Source organism: Stenella coeruleoalba, assembly GCF_951394435.1.
Source record: "Stenella coeruleoalba genome assembly, chromosome: 5".
Lineage (NCBI taxonomy): Eukaryota > Metazoa > Chordata > Mammalia > Artiodactyla > Delphinidae > Stenella > Stenella coeruleoalba.
The window spans coordinates 76,227,216-76,247,269 of NC_137150.1; the positions used below are offsets into that span (position 1 = coordinate 76,227,216).

The 20,054-nt window shown below is 38.5% G+C and overlaps 1 protein-coding gene across 6 annotated transcripts in view; it reads right to left on the minus strand.

The window, feature by feature from the left end:
- The window catches only part of SEC22A (SEC22 homolog A, vesicle trafficking protein), a 110,172-nt gene that overhangs the window by 37,733 nt on the left and 52,385 nt on the right, over nt 1-20,054 (minus strand). For all 6 annotated transcript variants that reach the window (XR_013828506.1, XR_013828507.1, XR_013828508.1 and 3 more), the window contains exon 6: nt 13,015-13,080. Coding sequence is in view for 2 of the 6 variants with exons in the window: in XM_079922597.1 (XP_079778723.1) it covers nt 13,015-13,080 (66 nt within the window). In the remaining 4 variants the exon portion in view is untranslated. The remainder of the gene's footprint in view (nt 1-13,014; nt 13,081-20,054) is intronic.

Here is a 20,054-nt window from a genome sequence, read left to right on the forward strand (position 1 = left end):
AAAGAAAGTAAAAATAACCAGGGACAGAGATGGATATAATGATAAATGGATCGGACAGAGACCTTCAAGATGGTGGAGGAGTAAGACAGGAAGATCACCTTCCCCCCCACAAAGACATCAAAAATACATCTACATGTGGAACAACTGCTACAGAACACCTACTGAATGCTGGCAGAAGACCTCAGACCTCCCAAAAGGCAAGAAACTCCCCACGTACCTGGGTAGGGCAAAAGAAAAAAGAAAAAACAGAGACAAAAGAACAGGGACAGGACCTACACGTATGGGAGGGAGCTGTGAAGGAGGAAAAGTTTCCACACACTAGCAAGCCCCTTCACCCCCTGGAGATGGGTGGCGGGGGGGAAGCTTCAGAGCCACGGAGAAGAGTGCAGCAATAGGGGTGCAGAGGGCAAAGCAGAGAGATTCCCGTACAGAGGATCGGTGCTGACCAGCACTCACCAGCCCGAGAGGCTTGTCTGCTCACCCACCGGGACAGGTGGGGGCTGGGAGCTGAGGCTTGGGCTTCGGAAGTCAGAGCCCAGGGAGAGGGCTGGGGTTGGCTGCACGAACACAGCCTGAAGGGGGCTAGTGCACCACAGCTAGCCAGGAGGGAGTCCGGGAAAATGTCTGGAACTGCATAAGAGTCAAGAGACCACTGTTTTCGGGTATGCGAGGAGAGGGGAGTCAGAGCACTGCCTAAACGAGCTCCAGAGACGGATGCGGCTATCAGCGTGGACCCCAGAGATGGGCATGAGACACTAAGGCTGCTGCTGCAGCCACCAAGAAGCCTGTGTGCAGGCACAGGTCACTAACCACACCACCCCTCCCGGGAGCCTGTGCAGCCCGCCACTGCCAGGGACCCAGGATCCAGGGACAACTTCCCCGGGAGAACACATGGTGCGCCTCAGTCTGTTGCAACGTCATGCTGGCCTCTGCTGCAGCAGGCTGGCCCTGCATTCCATACCCCTCCCTCTCCCTGGCCTGAGTGAGCCAGAGCCCCCTAATCAGCGGCTCCTTTAACCCTGTCCTGTCTGAGCAAAGAACAGACACCCTCAGGTGACCTACACGCAGAGGTGGGGCCAAATCCAAAGCTGAACCCCAGGAGATATGCGAACAAAGAAGAGAAAGGGAAATCTCTCCCAGCAGCCTCAGGAGCAGCGGATTAAATCTGCAGAATCAACTTGATGCATCCTGCACCTCCGGATACCTGAATAGACAACAAATCATCGCAAAATCGAGGCAGCGGAATTTGGGAACAACTATAGACTTGGGGTTTGCTTTTTGCATCTAATTTGCTTCTGGTCTTATGTTTATCTTAGTTCAGTATTTAGAGTTTATGATAATTGGTAGATTTGTTTATTGATTTGGTTGCTCTCTTCCCTTTTTTTATATATAGATATATATACTTTTTTCCTTTTTCTCTTTTTGTGTGTATGTATATCCTTCTTTGTGTGATTCTGTCTGTATAGCTTTGCTTTTACCATTTGTCCTAGGGTTCTGTCTGTCGTTTTTTAAAATTTTAATATAGTTTTTAGTGCTTGTTATCATTGGTGGATTTGCTTTTTGGTTTGGTTGCTCTCTTCTTTCTTTTTCTTTGCATTATTTTAATTGTTTAAATTTTCAATAATTTTTTTATTTTAATAACTTAACTTAATTTAATTTTTTTCTTTCTTTCTTTTTTCTCCCTTTTCTTCTGAGCCATATGGCTGACAGGGTCTTTGTGCTCTGGCCGGGTGTCAGGCCTGTGTCTCTTGAGGTGGGAGAGCCAAGTTCAGGACCCTGGTCCACCAAAGACCTCCTGGCTCCACGTAATATCAAATGGCGAAAGCTCTCCCAGAGATCTCATCTCAACACTAAGACCCAGCTCCACTCAACGACCAGCAAGCTACAGGGCTGGACACCCTATGCCAAACAACTAGCAAGACAGGAACACAATCCCACCCCCATTAGCAGAGAGGCTGCCTAAAATCATAATAAGGTCACAGACACCCCAAACACACCACCGGATGTGGTCCTGCCCAGCAGAAAGACAAGATCAAGCCTCATTCACCAGAAGACAGGCACCAGTCACCTCCACCAGGAAGCCTACACAACCCACTGAACCAACCTTACCCACTGGGGGCAGACACCAAAAACAACGGGAACTATGTACCTGCAGCCTGCGAAAAGGAGACCCCAAACACAGTAAGTTAAGCAAAATGAGAAGACAGAGAAACACACAGCAGATGAAGGAGCAAGGCAAAAACCCACCAGACCAAACAAATGAAGAGGAAATAGGCAGTCTACGTGAGAAAGGATTCAGAATAATGATAGTAAAGATGATTCAAAATCTTGGAAATAGAATGGAGAAAATACAAGAAACATTTAACAAGGATCTAGAAGAAAGAACTAAAGAGCAAACAAACAAGGATGAACAGTACAATAACTCAAATTAAAAATTCTCTAGAAGGATTCAGTAGCAGAATAACTGAAGCAGAAGAACGGATAAGTGACCTGGAAGATAAAATAGTGGAAATAACGACCGCAGAGCAGAATAAAGAAAAAAGAATGAAAAGAATTGAGGACAGTTTCAGAGACCTCTGGGACAACATTAAACGCACCAATATTTGAATTATAGGGGTCCCAGAAGAAGAAGAGGAAAACAAAAGACTGAGAAAATATTTGAAGAGATTATAGTTGGAAACTTCCCCAACACGGGAAAGGAAATAGTCCATCAAGTCCAGGAAGCACAGAGAGTCCCATACAGGATAAATCCAAGGAGAAACATGCCAAGACACATATTAATCAAACTATCAAAAATTAAATACAAAGAAAAATATTAAAAGCAGCAAGGGATAAACAACAAATAACATACAAGGGAATCCCCATAAGGTTAAGAGCTGACCTTTCAGCAGAAACTCTGCAAGCCAGAAGGGAGTGGCAGGACATATTTACAGTGATGAAAGGGAAAAACCTACAACCAAGATTACTCTATCCAGCAAGGATCTCATTCAGATTCAACGGAGAAATTAAAACCTTTACAGACAAGCAAAAGCTAAGGGAATTCAGCACCACCAAACCAACTTTACAACAAATGCTAAAGGAACTTCTCTAGGCAGGAAACACAAGAGAAGGAAAAGACCTATAATAACAAACCCAAAACAATTAAGAAAATGGTAATAGGAACATATATATTGATAACTACCTTAAATGTAAATGGATTAAATGCTCCCACCAAAACACATAGACTGGTTGAATGGATACAAAAACAAAACCCGTACATATGCTTTCTACAAGAGACCCACTTCAGACCTAGGGACACATACAGACTGAAAGTGAGGGGATGGAAAAAGGTATTCCATGCAAATGGAAACCAAAAGAAAGCTGGAGTAGCAATTCTCATATCAGACAAAATAGACTTTAAAATAAAGACTATTACAAGAGACAAAGAAGGATACTACATAATGGTCAAGGGATCGATCCAAGAAGAAGATATAACAATTGTAAATATTTATGCACCCAACGTAGGGGCACCTCAATAATTAAGGCAAATGCTAACAGCCATAAAAGGGGAAATCGACAGTAACACAATCATAGTAGGGGACTTTAACACCCCACTTTCACCAACAGACAGATCATCCAAAACGAAAATAAATAAGGAAACACAAGCTTTAAATGATACATTAAAAAAGACAGACGTAACTGATATTTATAGGACATTTCATCCAAAAACAACAGAATACACTTTCTTCTCAAGTGCTCATGGAACATTCTCCAGGATAGGTCATATCTTGGGTCAAAAATCAAGCCTCGGTAAATTTAAGAAAATTGAAATAGTATCATGTATCTTTTCCGACCACAATGCTATGAGACTAGATATCAATTACATGAAAAAATCTGTAAAAAATACAAATACAAGGAGGCTAAACAATACACTACTAAATAACCAAGAGATCACTGAAGAAATCAAAGAGGAAATCAAAAATACCTAGCAACAAATGACAATGAAAACACGATGACCCAAAACCTACGGGATGTAGCAAAAGCAGTTCTAACAGGGAAGTTTATAGCAATACAATCCTACCTCAAAAAACAAGAAACATCTCAAATAAACAACCTAACCTTACACCTAAAGCAACCAGAGAAAGAAGAACAAAAAAACCCCCAAAGTTAGCAGAAGGAAAGAAATCATAAAGATTAACTCGATCAGAAATAAATGAAAAAGAAATGAAGGAAACAATAGCAAAGATCAATAAAACTAAAAGCTGGTTCCTTGAGAAGATAAACATTAATTGATAAACCATTAGTCAGACTCATCAAGAAAAAAAGGGAGGGGGCTTCCCTGGTGGCGCAGTGGTTGAGAGTCTGTCTGCCGATGCAGGGGACGCGGGTTCATGCCCTGGTCTGGGAAGATCCCACGTGCCGCGGAGCGGCTAGGCCCGTGAGACATGGCCACTGAGCCTGCGCGTCCATAGCCTGTTCTCCGCAACGGGAGAGGCCACAACAGTGAGAGGCCCGCATACTGCAAAAAAACAAAAACAAAAGCAAAAACGGGAGAAGACTCAAATCAATAGAATTAGAAATGAAAAAGTAGAAGTAACAACTGACACTGCAGAAATACAAAGGATCATGAGAGATTACCACAAGCAACTATATGCCAATAAAATGGACAACCTGGAAGAAATGGACACATTTTTAGAAAAGCACAACCTTCCGAGACTGAATGAGGAAGAAATAGAAAATATAAACAGACCAATCACAAGCACTGAAATTGAGACTGTGATTAAAAATCTTCAAACAAACAAAAGCCCAGGACCAGAGGCTTCACAGGTGAATTCTATCAAACATTTAGAGAAGAGCTAACACCTATCCTTCTCAAACTCTTCCAAAATATAGCAGAGGGAGGAACACTCTCAAACTCATTCTACGAGGCCACCGTCACCCTGATACCAAAACCAGACAAAGATGTCACAAAGAAAGAAAACTACAGGCCAATATCACTGATGAACACAGATGCAAAAATCCTCAACAAAATACTAGCAAACAGAATCCAACAGTACATTAAAAGAATCATACACCATGATCAAGTGGGGTTTATTCCAGGAATGCAAGGATTCTTCAATATATGCAAATCAATCAATGTGATACACCATATTAACAAATTGAAGGATAAAAACCATATGATCATCTCAATAGATGCAGAAAAAGCTTTCAACAAAATTCAACACCCGTTTATGATAAAAACCCTCCAGAAAGTAAGCATAGAGGGAACTTACCTGAACATAATAAAGTCCATATATGACAAACCTACAGCCAACATTGTTCCCAATGGTGAAAACATGAAACCATTTCCTCTAAGATCAGGAACAAGACAAGGTTGTGCACTCTCACCACTATTATTCAACATAGTTTTAGTTATACTCCAATAAAGATGTAAAAAAAAAAAAAGGGCTTCCCTGGTGGCATAGTGGTTGAGAGTCCACCTGCCGATGCAGGGGACACGGGTTCGTGCCCCGGTCCGGGAAGATCCCATATGCCATGGAGTGGCTGGGCCCATAAGCCATGGCCGCTGAGCCTGCGCGTCCGGAGCCTGTGCTCCGCAACAGGAGAGGCCACAACAGTGAGGGCCCGCGTACCACAAAACAAAACAAAAAGTTTTAGCCACAACAATCAGAGAAGAAAAAGAAATAAAAGGAATCCAAATCAGAAAAGAAGAAGCAAAGCTGTCACTGCAGATGACATGATACTATACATAGAGAATCCTAAAGATGCTCCCAGAAAACTACTAGAGCTAATCAATGAATTTGGTAAAGCAGCAGGATACAAAATTAATGCACAGATATCTCTTGCATTCCTATACACTAATGATGAAATATCTGAAAGAAGAATTAAGGCAACACTCCCATTTACCACTGCAACAAAAAGAATAAAATACCTAGGGATAAACCTACCTAAGGAGACAAAAGACTTGTATGCAGAAAACTATAAGACACTGATGAAAGAAATTAAAGATGATACAAACAGATGGAGAGATATAACATGTTCTTGGATTGGAAGAATCAACATTGTGAAATGACTATACTACCCAAAGCAATCTACAGATTCAATGCAATTCCTATCAAACTACCAATGGCATTTTTCACAGAACTAGAACAAAAAATTTCACAGTTTGTATGGAAACACAAAAGACCCTGAATAGCCAAAGCAATCTTGAGAAAGAAAAACGGAGCTGTAGGAATCAGGCTCCTGGACTTCAGACTATAGTACAAAGTTACAGTAATCAAGACAGTATGGTACTGGCACAAAAACAGAAATATAGGTCAATGGAACAGGACAGAAAGCACAGAGATAAACCTACGCACATATGGACACCTTATTTTTGATAAAGGAAGCAAGAATATACAATGGAGAAAAGACAGTCTCTTCAATAAGTGATGCTGGGAAAACTGGACAGCTACATGTAAAAGAATGAAATTAGAACACTCCCTAACACCATACACAAAAATAAACTCAAAATGGATTAAAGACCTAAATGTAAGGCCAGACATTATAAAACTCTTAGAGGAAAACACAGGCAGAACACTCTATGACATAAATCACAGCAAGATCCTTTCTGACCCACCTCCCAGAGAAATGGAAATAAAACCAAAAATAAACAAATGGGACCTCATGAAACTTAAAAGCTTTTGCACAGCAAAGGAAACCATAAACAAGACCAAAAGACAACCCTCAGAATGGGAGAAAATATTTGCAAATGAAGCAACTGACAAAGGATTAATCTCCAAAATTTACAAGCAGCTCATGCAGCTCAATATCAAAAAAACAAACAACCCAATCCAAAAATGGGCAGAAGACCTAAATAAGCATTTCTCCAAAGAAGACATACAGATGGCCAACAAATACATGAAAAGATGCTCAACATCACTAATCATTAGAGAAATGCAAATCAAAACCACAATGAGGTATCATCTCACACCGGTCATAACGGGCAGCATCAAAATATCTAGAAATAATAAATGCTGGAAAGGGTGTGGAGAAAAGGGAACCCTCTTGCACTGCTGGTGGGAATGTAAATTGATACAGCCACTATGGAGAACAGTATGGAGGTTCCTTAAAAAACTAAAAATAGAACTATCGTATGACCCAGCAATCCCACTACTGGGCCATAATTCAAAGCCATAATTCAAAAAGATATATATGTACCATAATGTTCATTGCAGCACTACTTAGAATAGCCAGGACATGAAAGAAACCTAAATGTCCATCAAGAGATGAATGGATAAAGAAGATGTAGCACATATATACAATGGAATATTACTCAGCCATAAAAAGAAACGAAATTGAGTTATTTTTAGTGAGGTGGATGGACCTAGAGTCTGTCATACAGAGTGAAGTGAGTCAGAAAAAGAAAAACAAATACTGTATGCTAACACATATATATGGAATAAAAAAAAATGGTTATGAAGAACCTAGGGGCAGGACAGGAATAAAGATGCAGACACAGAGAATGGACTTGAGGACACGGGGCGGGGGAAGGGTAAGCTGGGACTAAGTGAGAGAGTGTCATGGACATATATACACTACCAAATGTAAAACAGATAGCTAGTAGGAAGCAGCTGCATAGTACAGGGAGATCAGCTTCGTGCTTTGTGACCACCTAGAGGGGTGGGATAGGGAGGAAGGGAGGGAAACGCAAGAGAGAGGAGATCTGGGGATATATGTATATATATAGCTGAGTCACTTTGTTATAAAACAGAAACTAACACACCATTGTAAAGCAATTATACTGCAATAAAGATGTTAAAAAAATGATAAATGGATCAATCAACCAAGAAGATACAGCAATCCTAAATGTGTATGAACCAAACAACAGAACTGCAAAAACTGATAGAACTCAAATGAGAAATACACAATTACAGTTGAAAAATTCAATATTCCTCTCTCAACAATTGATAGAACTAGCCAGAAAATCAGCAAGGATACATAAAAACTGAACAACGCCATCAACCAACAGAACCTAATCAAAATTTATAGAACACCCACTCAAAAACAGCAGAATACACATTCTGTTCAAGTGCCCAAGGAACATATACCAAGACAGACCATATTCTGCGCCACAGAACAAACCTCAACAAATGTAAAATAACTGAAATCACACAGAATATGTTCTCAAACTACAATGGAATCAAACTAGAAATCAATAATGGAAAGAAAACCAGAAAATATCCAAACACTTGGAAACTAAGCAACACAATTCTAAATAATCCATAGGCCAAAGAGGAAATCCCAGGGAAAAATTTTTTTAAATACACTGAATTAAATGAAAATGAAAATACAACAGCTCAAAATTTATGGAACACAGCTAATGAAGTGCTAAGAGGGAAATCTGTAACACTAAATGTATACATTACAAAAGAGAAAATTCTCAAATCAAATCATCTAAGCTCCCATCTCAAGAACCTAGAAAAAGAGCCAAATAGACAAAGCAAGCATGAGGAAAGAAATAATAAAATAGAAAATAGGAAAAAACCCAATAAAACAAAGAGCAGGCTCTGTGAAAAGATCAATGAAATTAACAAGAAAGACCGATAAAGAAAAAGATAAGATACAAATGATCAATATGAGGACTGAAACAGGAAATATCACTACACAGCCTACGGACATCAAAAGGATAGTAAGGGAATACTATAACCATTCGACACACAAATTTGATAACCTAAGTGAAATGGACCACTTCTTCATAAAACACAAACCACCATAATTCACCCATTATAAAACATTATTTGAATATCTCTATAACTATTAAGAAAATTGAATTTAACACTTATTAAATAGCTGAAGTAATCAAAACTATATGGTACTGGCAGAGGGACAGACACATAGATCAATGGAACAGATACACAGCCCAGAAAAAGATCCACATAAACATGCCCAACTGATTTTTTTTAATGCAAAAGCAATTCAGTACAGAAAAAAAAAAAAAGGGAAAAGTGAAAAATTAAACTTCATAAAAATTTTAAATGCTTGATCTGCAGAAGACTCTGTTAAGAGGATGAAAAGACAAGCTAAGACTGGGAGAAGATATTTGCAAACTACGTATCTGACAAAGGACTAATATCTGGAATATATAAAGAACTCTCAGACTCAACAGTTTAAGACAAACAATCTCATTAGAAAATAGGCAAAAGACATGAATAGACATTTCACCCAAGATGATACAAAGATGACAAATAAGCACATAAAATTATTTTCAACATCATTAGCCACTAGGAAACTGCAAATTAAAACCACAATGAGATATCATTACACATCTATCAGAATGGATAAAGTATTAATAAAAAATAGAGACGACACCAAATGCCAATAAGGATGCAGAAAAACTGGATCACTCACACAATGCTGGTGGGAATGTAAAATCGTACACTATTCTGGAAAACAGTTTGTCTTTTAATAAGCATGCAACTACTATGTACTACCACATGACCCAGCAATTGCACTCCTGGGCATTTATCTCAGAGAAATGAAGACTTTTTTGTTCACACAAAAGCCTGTACATGAAGGTTTATAGCAGCTTTATTTATAACAGCCAAAAACTAGAAACAACTCAGATGTCCTTCAAATGAGTGACTGATCAAACTGTGGTACAGCCATACCATGGAATATAATTCAGCAATAAAAAGGAACAAACAATTGATACATCCAACAACTTGGATAAATCTCCAGAGAATTATGCTGAGTAAAAAATGCCAATCACAAAAGGTTACATACTATATGATTCCATTCATATAACATACTCAAAATGAGAAAATTGTATTAATGGAGAACACACTAGTTGTTGCCAGAGATTAAGGAGGGGTTAGGGCAGGAGGGAACTATAAAAGGCAACATGAGGAGTCTTTATGGTGATAGGACTGTTATCTATCTTAACTGCATCAATATCCATATCCTGTTGTGATATTGTATTATAGCTTTGCTAGATGGAACATTGCGGGGAAGCAGGTAAACATTATACAGGCGCTCTCTTATGACTCCACGAGTCTAATTATCTCAAAATAAAAAGTTTAATAAGAAAAACAACTTTATACATTCATTTTATCTGCAACTTACATTATAAACAACAAATACACACTATACGCACAAACATACAAAGAGAGAATGAGATAAAGCAAGTGCTGCAAAATGTTAACAATTGGTGATTCTAGGTGCACCAGTTTCTCAACTTTTCTGTAAGTCTGAAGGTTTTCAAAACAAAACACTGAAGGAAAATAGTCTCTAGTTTCTTCAGACTTCCTCTGATTTCCTATTTTATCTTTTTTTTTAGGTCATGCCACGTGACTTGCAGGATGCTAGTTTCCTGACCAGGGATCGAATCCGTGCCCCCTGCAGTGGAAGCGTGGAGTCCTAACCACTGGACCACCAGGGAATTCCCTGATTTCCTATTTTAAATGCTCCATATCAAGATTATCTCTATCTGGCTGAACGCTGTGATTCCCTAAGTACCCATGGCCTGGAGGAAAAGGCAACAAACCATGTAGTAATACCCTTTGAGGTCTGATCCGATGGAGATGAAAAAATATCCTGACAATTGGAGATAGAGCATGTTATATGGTAAAATGTAATCACTTAGTTTTTACTGTGGGAAAAACATTATTATCACTCTGCTCAGCATATTTGGAAAGCATGCAGTTTCATGCCTGTCAATATGAAGGAAATTGGTTTTTTGATTTTCTTTTTTAAAGCATGAATTTGTTTATTTTTCTCAAGTTAAAAGGTCACCTGGGTGACACTGCTCCACCATGAGGCAACTCTAAAAACTACTTTTAGGTGTTCTGAGAAAGGTAACAGAGGTGTGTCTATCTATAGGCAAGAGCACTGGTTCTGGAGTCGCCTGGGTTCAAGTCACTGACTGGCTGTAAGAACTGTCTGGGCCTCAGTGAAAAATGGTGATAATAATAGGATTAGTGTGGGGCTTTCTTTGAGGATTTAATGGTACAAGGAAAGCAAAGAGCTTAGCACAAAGCAAGAGCTCAACATATTTTTGCATTATTTTTAGAATTTAAAATTATTTCACTAAGGCAAAACAGCTAAAAGTATATTTTATAAGAACAATCATTCAGGAAATTATTTTAAAGTTAAGATTTACCTCACACTGTTTTAGAATCATATGAAATAATGCCTATAAAAGTTATTAAATTATAACTTTATAGCATTATAAAAATCATGTAAATATAGGAATTTTGCTTAGAGACAGCATGATATAGTGGAATGAATATGACACTGAAAATCAGAAGACTCAGAGTTCTGACTCTACCACTTACTGGCTATGTGACCTCAGGATAGTACTGAAACTGTCTCAGATTTTTCCTTTTCAAAAATGAGGATATACCCTGTGTGATAGGACTGTAGAGATTAAAGTAGAAAATCTACATAAGAATATTTCATAAAATTAAAGTACTTGTGACATCAACGAATACAAGCTTTCACATTTCCTGCCAAATTTTACAGGAAAAATTTCTGAAGCTAATATAAATGATTAAGAAAAATCAGGGGATTGAAAAAAAAATGGTGCTGGGACTTCTCCGGTGGCCCAGTGGTTAAGACTCTGCGCTCCCCATGCAGGGGGCCCAGGTTCGATCCTTGATCAGGGAACTAGATCCCACATGCCACAACTAAGAGACAGCATGCTGCAACTTTAAAGATCCTGCATGCCGCAACTAAGACCTGGAGCAGCCAAATAAATAAATACATTTTTAAATGTGGCCACTGAAACTGAAATTTCTAATATGTCTTTACATAAAAGTCAAATGCATATATTCAAAATATTTCCCGGGACTTCCCTGGTGGTTAAGACTCTGCGCTCCCAATGCAGGGGCCACGGGTTCGATCCCTGGTCATGAAAGTAAGATCCTGCATGCCACACAGCGCGGTCAAAAAAAAGTGTACATGTACTTTATATATATATATACACATATATGCATATTTATTTCCCTAAAGGCTTCTACCGAGTTTTAGGTAGCCTTTTATTTGCAGTCCTGAATCTTCCTAATGTTTTTCTATGCAAGACAGAGAAATGTGTCACTTATAAAAGTTAGGTCAAAATGCCTTGCTTGCTCTAACGTGTTTTAGCAAAGACATTCTTTTTTTTTTTTTTTTGCGGTACGCGGGCCTCTCACTGTTGTGGCCTCTCCCGTTGCGGAGCAACAAGCTCCGGACGCGCAGGCTCAGTGGCCATGGCTCACGGGCACAGCTGCTCCACGGCACGTGGGATCTTCCTGGACCAGGGCACGAACTCGTGTCCCCTGCATCGGCAGGCGGACTCTCAACCACTGCACCACCAGGGAAGCCCAGCAAAGACATTCTTGAATCTGGGTAATTGGCATGGTTACCTCTCCCTTCCCTAACACATCTGTGCTTCCTCTGTTCTTAGAAATGGGAGTACGTATCTCCCTATCACTCAGGTACAAAACCTCCTCCCTCCTAAAGTCTGAGATCTATTCTGTCTTTGAGTCCTAGTGAGTCTTCCTTCTCAGCGTCCTTCCTTTTCCTATCCCTACTGCCGTTACCATTAGCTTAGGCTTTCATTACCTTCTGCCTCTCAACTCATTTCCTTGCTTCTAGTCTCTCTGTTCTGACAATCCAGCCTACTCATCAGTGCTAAATTAAATATCCTAAAATCCTGCTTTTACCGTTCCCTCTTCAAAGACTTTCCCCAAAGTACAAAATCCTCAACCTGGAGTAAAAGCAGAGCTTTGAAGCTGAATAATAAGTCACCAGAATATCTAGAAGTATAGTCTTTATTGCCATAGGCTGAGGACCTGCCGCCAATGAAGCCCCAGCACAGGAGAGGGCTAACACTGAGTTCACTGGGATCTATGTCCATTCAAAAGGGTCACAAAGCTAACAGAGGCTCAAATTTAAAAAAGGGGCAAAAACTCAGACATTATTTTTATTTATTCAAAGTGCACAAGAAATTTTTAGAATTGATACCTGAAACAAGCAATAATGGGAAAGTGTTTCTTAAAATCGGAGAGAACCTACCTGGTAAAGGCAGGCTGCTGTTCCAAGGAAAAATGCAACAATGTAATTAAAATCCTCACCATCACTCTGCAAAAACAAAATAAAAATTACTTTTTTTTTTCCAGTGCAAGCCCATTTCCAAAAACAATCCATTGGGATAGGATATGACAACATTTACGCACAAATGGTCAAAATTTTCAAAAGTGGCATATAAAAATTCTCAAGAGTCCTGAAATAGAAACATAAAATACATTATAAGAACCAGGGAGTGTGAGTTAGAGGAAGGCTACCAGTCTTCCTCTATGTCTGGGCCTCCCCATCAATTATATCTTATCCAAGAGAAGATGAAAGCCAATGGAAACAAATTTCCATGTAACGTAGAAAGCCTCTCTTCTTGCTACTAAAGAAACCAAATAAAAATGTACAACACCCCAGGGACTTCCCTGGTGGCGCAGTGGTTTAAGAATCCTCCTGCCAGTGCAGGGGACATGGGTTTGATCCCTGGTCCGGGAAGATCCCACATGCTGCGGAGCAACTAAGCCCATGTGCCACAACTACTGAGCCTGCGCTCTAGAGCCTGTGAGCCACAACTATTGAGCCCACGTGCCACAACTACTGAAGCCCGCGTGCCTACAGCCCATGCTCCGCAACAAGAGAAGCCACTGCAATGAGAAGCCCATGCACCACAATGAAGAGTAGTCCCCGCTCGCCACAGCTAGGGAAAGCCTGCATGCAGCAACGGAGACCCAACACAGACAAAAATAAATAAATTAATTAATTTTTTAAAAAAAGTACAACACCCCAGTGGCCTATAAAGTTAAGCCTGCTTGCTAGGATTACTATTTGGCTCAAATAAATATTGACAAACTTCACCATCTAGTAAGCACATTACTGAACTGTCCAATAAAGTCTCTGGCATGATTTAAAAAAAAAAAAAAAAAGACAACCCGAACTGAAAAGCTACTGTCCACTAGAGTGTGCTAAATCCCAATGAGGACATTCAGTCGTACATGCTATGCTAGAAAAAAAACCACCCAGAGGAAAAACAGAGACAGATTATTCATAGAATATTTCTTTTAAAAGAAAACTAATAGAGACATGTAACAAACCCTTTTTTTCTATTCCTTTCTGATTCCTCTTAAATATCTATATTTATCATTTCTTTCAATGTTTTTATGAAGTAGAACATAAAGCCCAGGCAGGAGCATCAAATTTCTTTCTTCTAGGTAGAAACATTAAATTTGGCCCTTATTTTAGAAAAAAATCTCTTTATACAATAAAAATTTCCAGAAGACATGGGAGTGTCTCTCACGACCATGTCTTCAGGAAATAATATAAAGAGAAAATTGCTCTTCCATTTGCTATTGGACAACAGAAGTGCCTGTAAGGCAGAGGGAGAGGGGCTTATCCTAGTGAGAGGATCTTAAAATAGAAACCATTAATCTGTCTGGGATGGTTAGGCCAGTTCAATCCCAGAGGCAGGGAAGGTCAACACAAAACCCTTCTACTTTAATAATTCTAAGACTTTTAAGTAAGTTCTGCTTGATTGTTTTTTCTTCAGCCATTAAATGATCTTTTTTGATTATAAAAGTTCATGTTCATTGTAGAGAATCTGAAACAGAATGTTACAAAGAAGAAACTCGTATAGTCCATAATATTACAACTTTGGGAGAATTACTATTAACCACTTAGGTACTTCCTTCCAATCCTTTCTGTACAAAAATATATGTACGTTAAAAAAATGGAATCATCCTTTTACATACTGCTTTCTAGTACTTCACACTATATCATAAACATGTTCTCAAGATACTAAATATTTCTCAACTACTTAATTTGTAATAATTATATAACCTTTAATTGTGGGACTATATAATAATTTAATTACTGTCTTACAATTGAATACTGTATTTTCCTTAAATTTACACTATCACTTTATAACTCTCTTAATTGCCTTTGGAACACTTAAAAGCATGTTTCTGGGCAATCAGAGCTGGGTTCAAATCTTTACTTATTAGCTGTATGATCATGGACTATTTATTTAACTTCAATTCCCTTTTTTGAAAATAAAAGTAGAGATTCAATGAAATAGCATTGGCAAAAATATAGAACAGTAACTGACACACAGTAAGTATTCAAAAACATTCTCTAACTTCTCTTTCCCAGAGGTTACTGTCTGCATCATTCATCAGATAATTAGGATTACCTTTCAATATTGTTTAAATCTCTAATGTACTGGCCTTGTCTTCTCAATGAGATCCTAACCTTCCTTCAGGGCAGAAACTAAATCTTACTACTTGCATGAAACTGTGCACATAGTAGGAATTCAACAAATGCATGCCAAATTGAGTTCAGCTTTGAAAAATCTTTATTTCCCCTTGCTAAAGAGAATATCTATAAACATATTTTTCCATTCAATAAATAGTCATTCATTGAACACTTATGGGCCAAGTACTGTGTTACTAGACCAAGGACAGAAAACAAGTCAACACCAACTCAAGAAGCTCAACTCTAAACAGGAAGGCAGATACAAAGAGCAACAATTCCCACCTGAAGTGGTAACTGATGGGATAGCAGTGTGTACAGGGTACTACGGGAGCCTACTAGAGACACATTTAATTCTACCTGGAGAAAAAAAGGATCAGGGAAGGTTTGGCACAGAAAATAAAGCTTAATTTGCATTTTGAAGGATGGACTAGTAGACAAGGTAGGAAGAGAATTCCAGGCAAAGGGAGTAGCTTGTGCAGTTTCAAGAAGGAAGAGGCTAGGATGACTCCAAGGTCTCCTATTCAGGCAACATTTAAATGATACCATTCACCAAGTTGGGGATATAGGAGGAAAAGTAGGTCTGAGAGCAGAAAAAACTTCAGTTCATTTTGGACAAGGTATTTTGGAGTTGCTAGTGACATATCCAAATAATTATGTTTAGTAGACATTTAAGTCAGCTTCAGGGAACAGTTTAACCTAGAGCTCTAGTTTAGTTGTCATATATTTAAATAGTAGTTAAATGAAATAAAGGACTATGACAACAGAATGCAAAGCTTAATTCTTGATTGGCTGATAGATTGGAGAGAGAAAAAAGTATATATAAAGGACATTCGGGGTCAATTTTGAATTGTGAAATTTGAATATAGATTTTATATTAGCTAATACTGCACTGATCTTCAATGTCTTTGGTGTAAGAATGGTATTGTGGGGGCTTCCCTGGTGGCGCAGTGGTTGAGAGTCCGCCTGCCGATGCAGGGGACGCGGGTTCGTGCCCTGGTCCGGAAGGATCCCGCGTGCCGCGGAGCGGCTGGGCCCGTGAGCCATGGCCGCTGAGCCTGCGCGTCTGGAGCCTGTGCTCCGCAACGGGAGAGGCCACAGCAGTGAGAGGCCTGCGTACCGCAAAATAAATAAATAAAATTAAATTTAAAAAAAAAAAAAAAAAAGAATGGTATTGTGATTATGCAGGAGAATGTCCTAGTCCTTAAGACAGACATATTGAATAATTTTGGAATAAAATGTCATAATACCTACAATTTTACTTTCCAATGATTCAGAAAAAAAAGAAAATAAAGAGATAAAAGAAGAAAGAAAGGTAGGTATGTATACAGGTAGATGTTAATTGTATTTTTTTTTAAAAACTTTCTGTAGGTTTAAATTCTTTCAAAATAAAATGTTGTGTGGTGGGGGAAAACAGGGATACAAATGAAAATAAAAATGCTATGCAGTCACTAAAAAGAATCTCTATATACTGCTATGAAATGATCTACACATTGTCAGGTGGAAAAAGATGCAAATCACTATGAACAGTATACTGCCATTTATAAAGGAATAATTTTAAAAGAATAATTATATAAGTAAATATAGAAATACATATGTATTAGCATAGGCACATAATCGCTCTAGAAGGATACAGCAGTGGTTGACTCTGGGGAGCAGAAATGGGAAGAGAATTACTTACTGTGAAAATTAAAGGCTTTGAAATTTACCATCTACACATTTTACTGTGTGTATGCGTGACTGTGGATATTTGTGGATATACATGTATTAACTCTTTAAGTTATGAAAATATCCAAAGAGAAGGTATAGTTAGAAGAATATAAAGCCCAGGACATGACACAAACGCTACTATTTAAAGGAGAGGTGGAGGAAGAAAGTTTACCAAATAAACTGAGGAACAAGAAGAGATAGGAAAAAAATACAACAGGAGAAAATTGTTTCACAGAACTGAAGGAATGAGATAATGTCAAGAAGAGTAAAGTAACACATCAAACTATTAATAGTGATCTGTTTCACTTGCTTCTAAGTTTTCTAAAATAAACATTATTTTTGAATTTAAACAATGAGTTATTTTCAAAAGGAAGAACTGAACAGTGTGTGAGATGAGACAGAGAGGAAACATCAAACAAGGCCTCAAGAGTGGCTGCAATATTTGGCAACCAGAAAGACACTGGTGAACTTAATGGTCGATGTTTGAAAGAATTATGAGGGCGGAAAGAGATCACAGTAAACTAAGAGAACAGAGGTAAGGGAACGGGGGCAACAGGCATAGTCTATGCTTTCAAAATATTAGAAGGGAACATGCATCGAGAGGTTTTTTTTAGGGTTTTTTGTTCGTTTTTTAAAGATCAGCAGGCTATAACATATTTATGAGCTGAGAGAACAGAGCCAGTAGAGAGGAAGCAGATGAAAAACAGATGAATAGCTAGAGGTTGAGGAAACATGAGGCAGAGATTTAGAGAATGGACAGAAGTGGGAGTGGGGTGGGTGCAGGGTCGACACGAGAAGGGATAAAGGTGGGGTGGGGAAGGAAGGGCTAAGGTAAGGAGTTCAAATTGTTAAAAATCACATTCACCTTCAGAGGATACTAGATTACCAACATTGCTTGAAAAATAACAAATAAAGGGAAAGAATTTTTTTTTAAGGTGATGATAAAGAGGTAAGCAGAAGCTTCATATAATAGCCATACAAATGTATTAGAATGATACTATTTAAATGTTTGTAATAATTGGGAAAAATTCACTTTTTAATCTTAGGTGAAAAAAAGGACACAAAGTTACATAATGGATATGATATGTATATATATGGTATATATTAATAAAATAAGAAAATTTGGGATTTTTCTTTTCTTCTTTATACATTTTCCCCCAATTCTTTAACAATGAGCATAGAACTCAGGAAAAATACATTTATTTTTTTAGAAGAAAGCAAGCAATGCATCTTAGCATAGATATTACGCTACTAAATAAATCCAAACTTCCAGTGAGCTTTAATAGGTATGTAATTTCTTTAAAAGGTAGTAACAAATCTACTGGAAATAAAGAACTCAAGGAATAAAAGTAAGTTGATTACTTTTAGTTGTAGTATCCATTACAAACCATTTTAGAATCAGAGAGTTAGCACCTTAGTACTGAAGTGGTCCTTGAGCCTATGTAGTCTAAAACTTTCCTCTTGCAGAATAGGAAAATGAGCTCCAAGAAGGTAAAATAACCAATCCAAGGTCACAGAGTTAGTTAACTGGCAGAGGGGATCCAGGTATTCTGACTTCCAGGTCAGCATTTCTACTGCTGTATCAGAATACTCATATTTTTTCCTAATGTACCATGTGCGAATTACTTCTAGGCTGGCATCAGCTTAATTAAGATCATTGCTTCAAGGCTGATCCTTAAAGGAACACAGGAAAAATAAACCCAATGTGATAAAAGCTCATACATTTGTGAGGTGTCAATTCACAATAAACTTATTAACATCTCTAAACTCAGAACAAAGTATGGAAATGAGTGAAAATAATCTAATTTACACATTACTGTGAACACCAAATCAAATTCACCAACTTAATTAAAAAAAAACTGTATTCATCCTAAACCTGCTCAGTCTGAACTCAAGATACCAAAGAAAAACTTCAGTACTACACATTTTAATAAATCCCTCCTTATCACCCTAAGAGGCAGTTATTAATCTAGAAGAAACAAACTTGTGCTGAATCTTCAACCAGCGTTATACAGGTATGTTGGTTCATGTGGGTTCTGAAATTTAAACATGCCTCAGGCACCAAGCTACACGTGGCAATCATTTTTAGCATTCAAGAAGAGTATTTAGAATTCACAGCCTTAAGAAAGCAAACTTTAATTTTTTTTTTTTTTTTTTTTTGCAGTACGCAGGCCTCTCACTGTTGTGGCCTCTCCCGTTGCGGAGCACAGCCTCCGGACGCGCAGGCTCAGCAGCCATGGCTCACGGGCCCAGCCGCTTCGCGGCATGTGGGATCTTCCCGGACTGGGGCACGAACCCGCGGTCCCCTGCATCGGCAGGTGGACTCTCAACCACTGCTCCACCAGGGAAGCCCCAAGAAAGCACACTTTAAATTAATATTGATATATTGCTCACACTCAGGAAATACACTACACACTTTCAGCTAAAGTAGAGATTATTCCTAACACAAAGTAAAATGATGAACCAGAGAGAAGGCTAAGAGTATGTCTTAAGTTCAATGTCTTTAGTGAGAATAAAAAGGACCTTTTAATCAGTACAAGTCATGAACAATGATAAAATAGGTGCTAATGCGGGAAAATTAAAAGGGAGAGAACTCAGGCCCCTAATTTTGTGTATATTTTTTTTCAGGTTAATTCAAGCTATAAAGGATGTACTCACTGAAATTAATCTAGCTTGCACCCCTAATCCTATCCTGCTAAGAGGTCTAAGTTTATCACAGTGCCCTCTGCATTCTGACATTCATCTCCATTTGTTTGCCTATGGTCCATTCCATCTTTTAGGACACAGAATCCAACACTACATAGTACTCCCTCATTATTCTCATAACAAGACAAGGAAACATATCTCCAAGCACCAGTCACTTACCAGAACATTATCTCTATGCAGATGTAAAATCCCCAATAACTGGAACAATGGGATCTCTACTTTTGGTCCAGTGAATTTCCAAAAGCAGTATTTCTCATTTAGGTGAGAGGATCAGAATTTGCTGGAAAATACCTTAAAACTACCTATGAGTGACAAAGTACCTGTGGACTACATTCCCCCAACTTTGCACTCTTGTTTCCTCACTGCTCTCTTAAAGCATCACT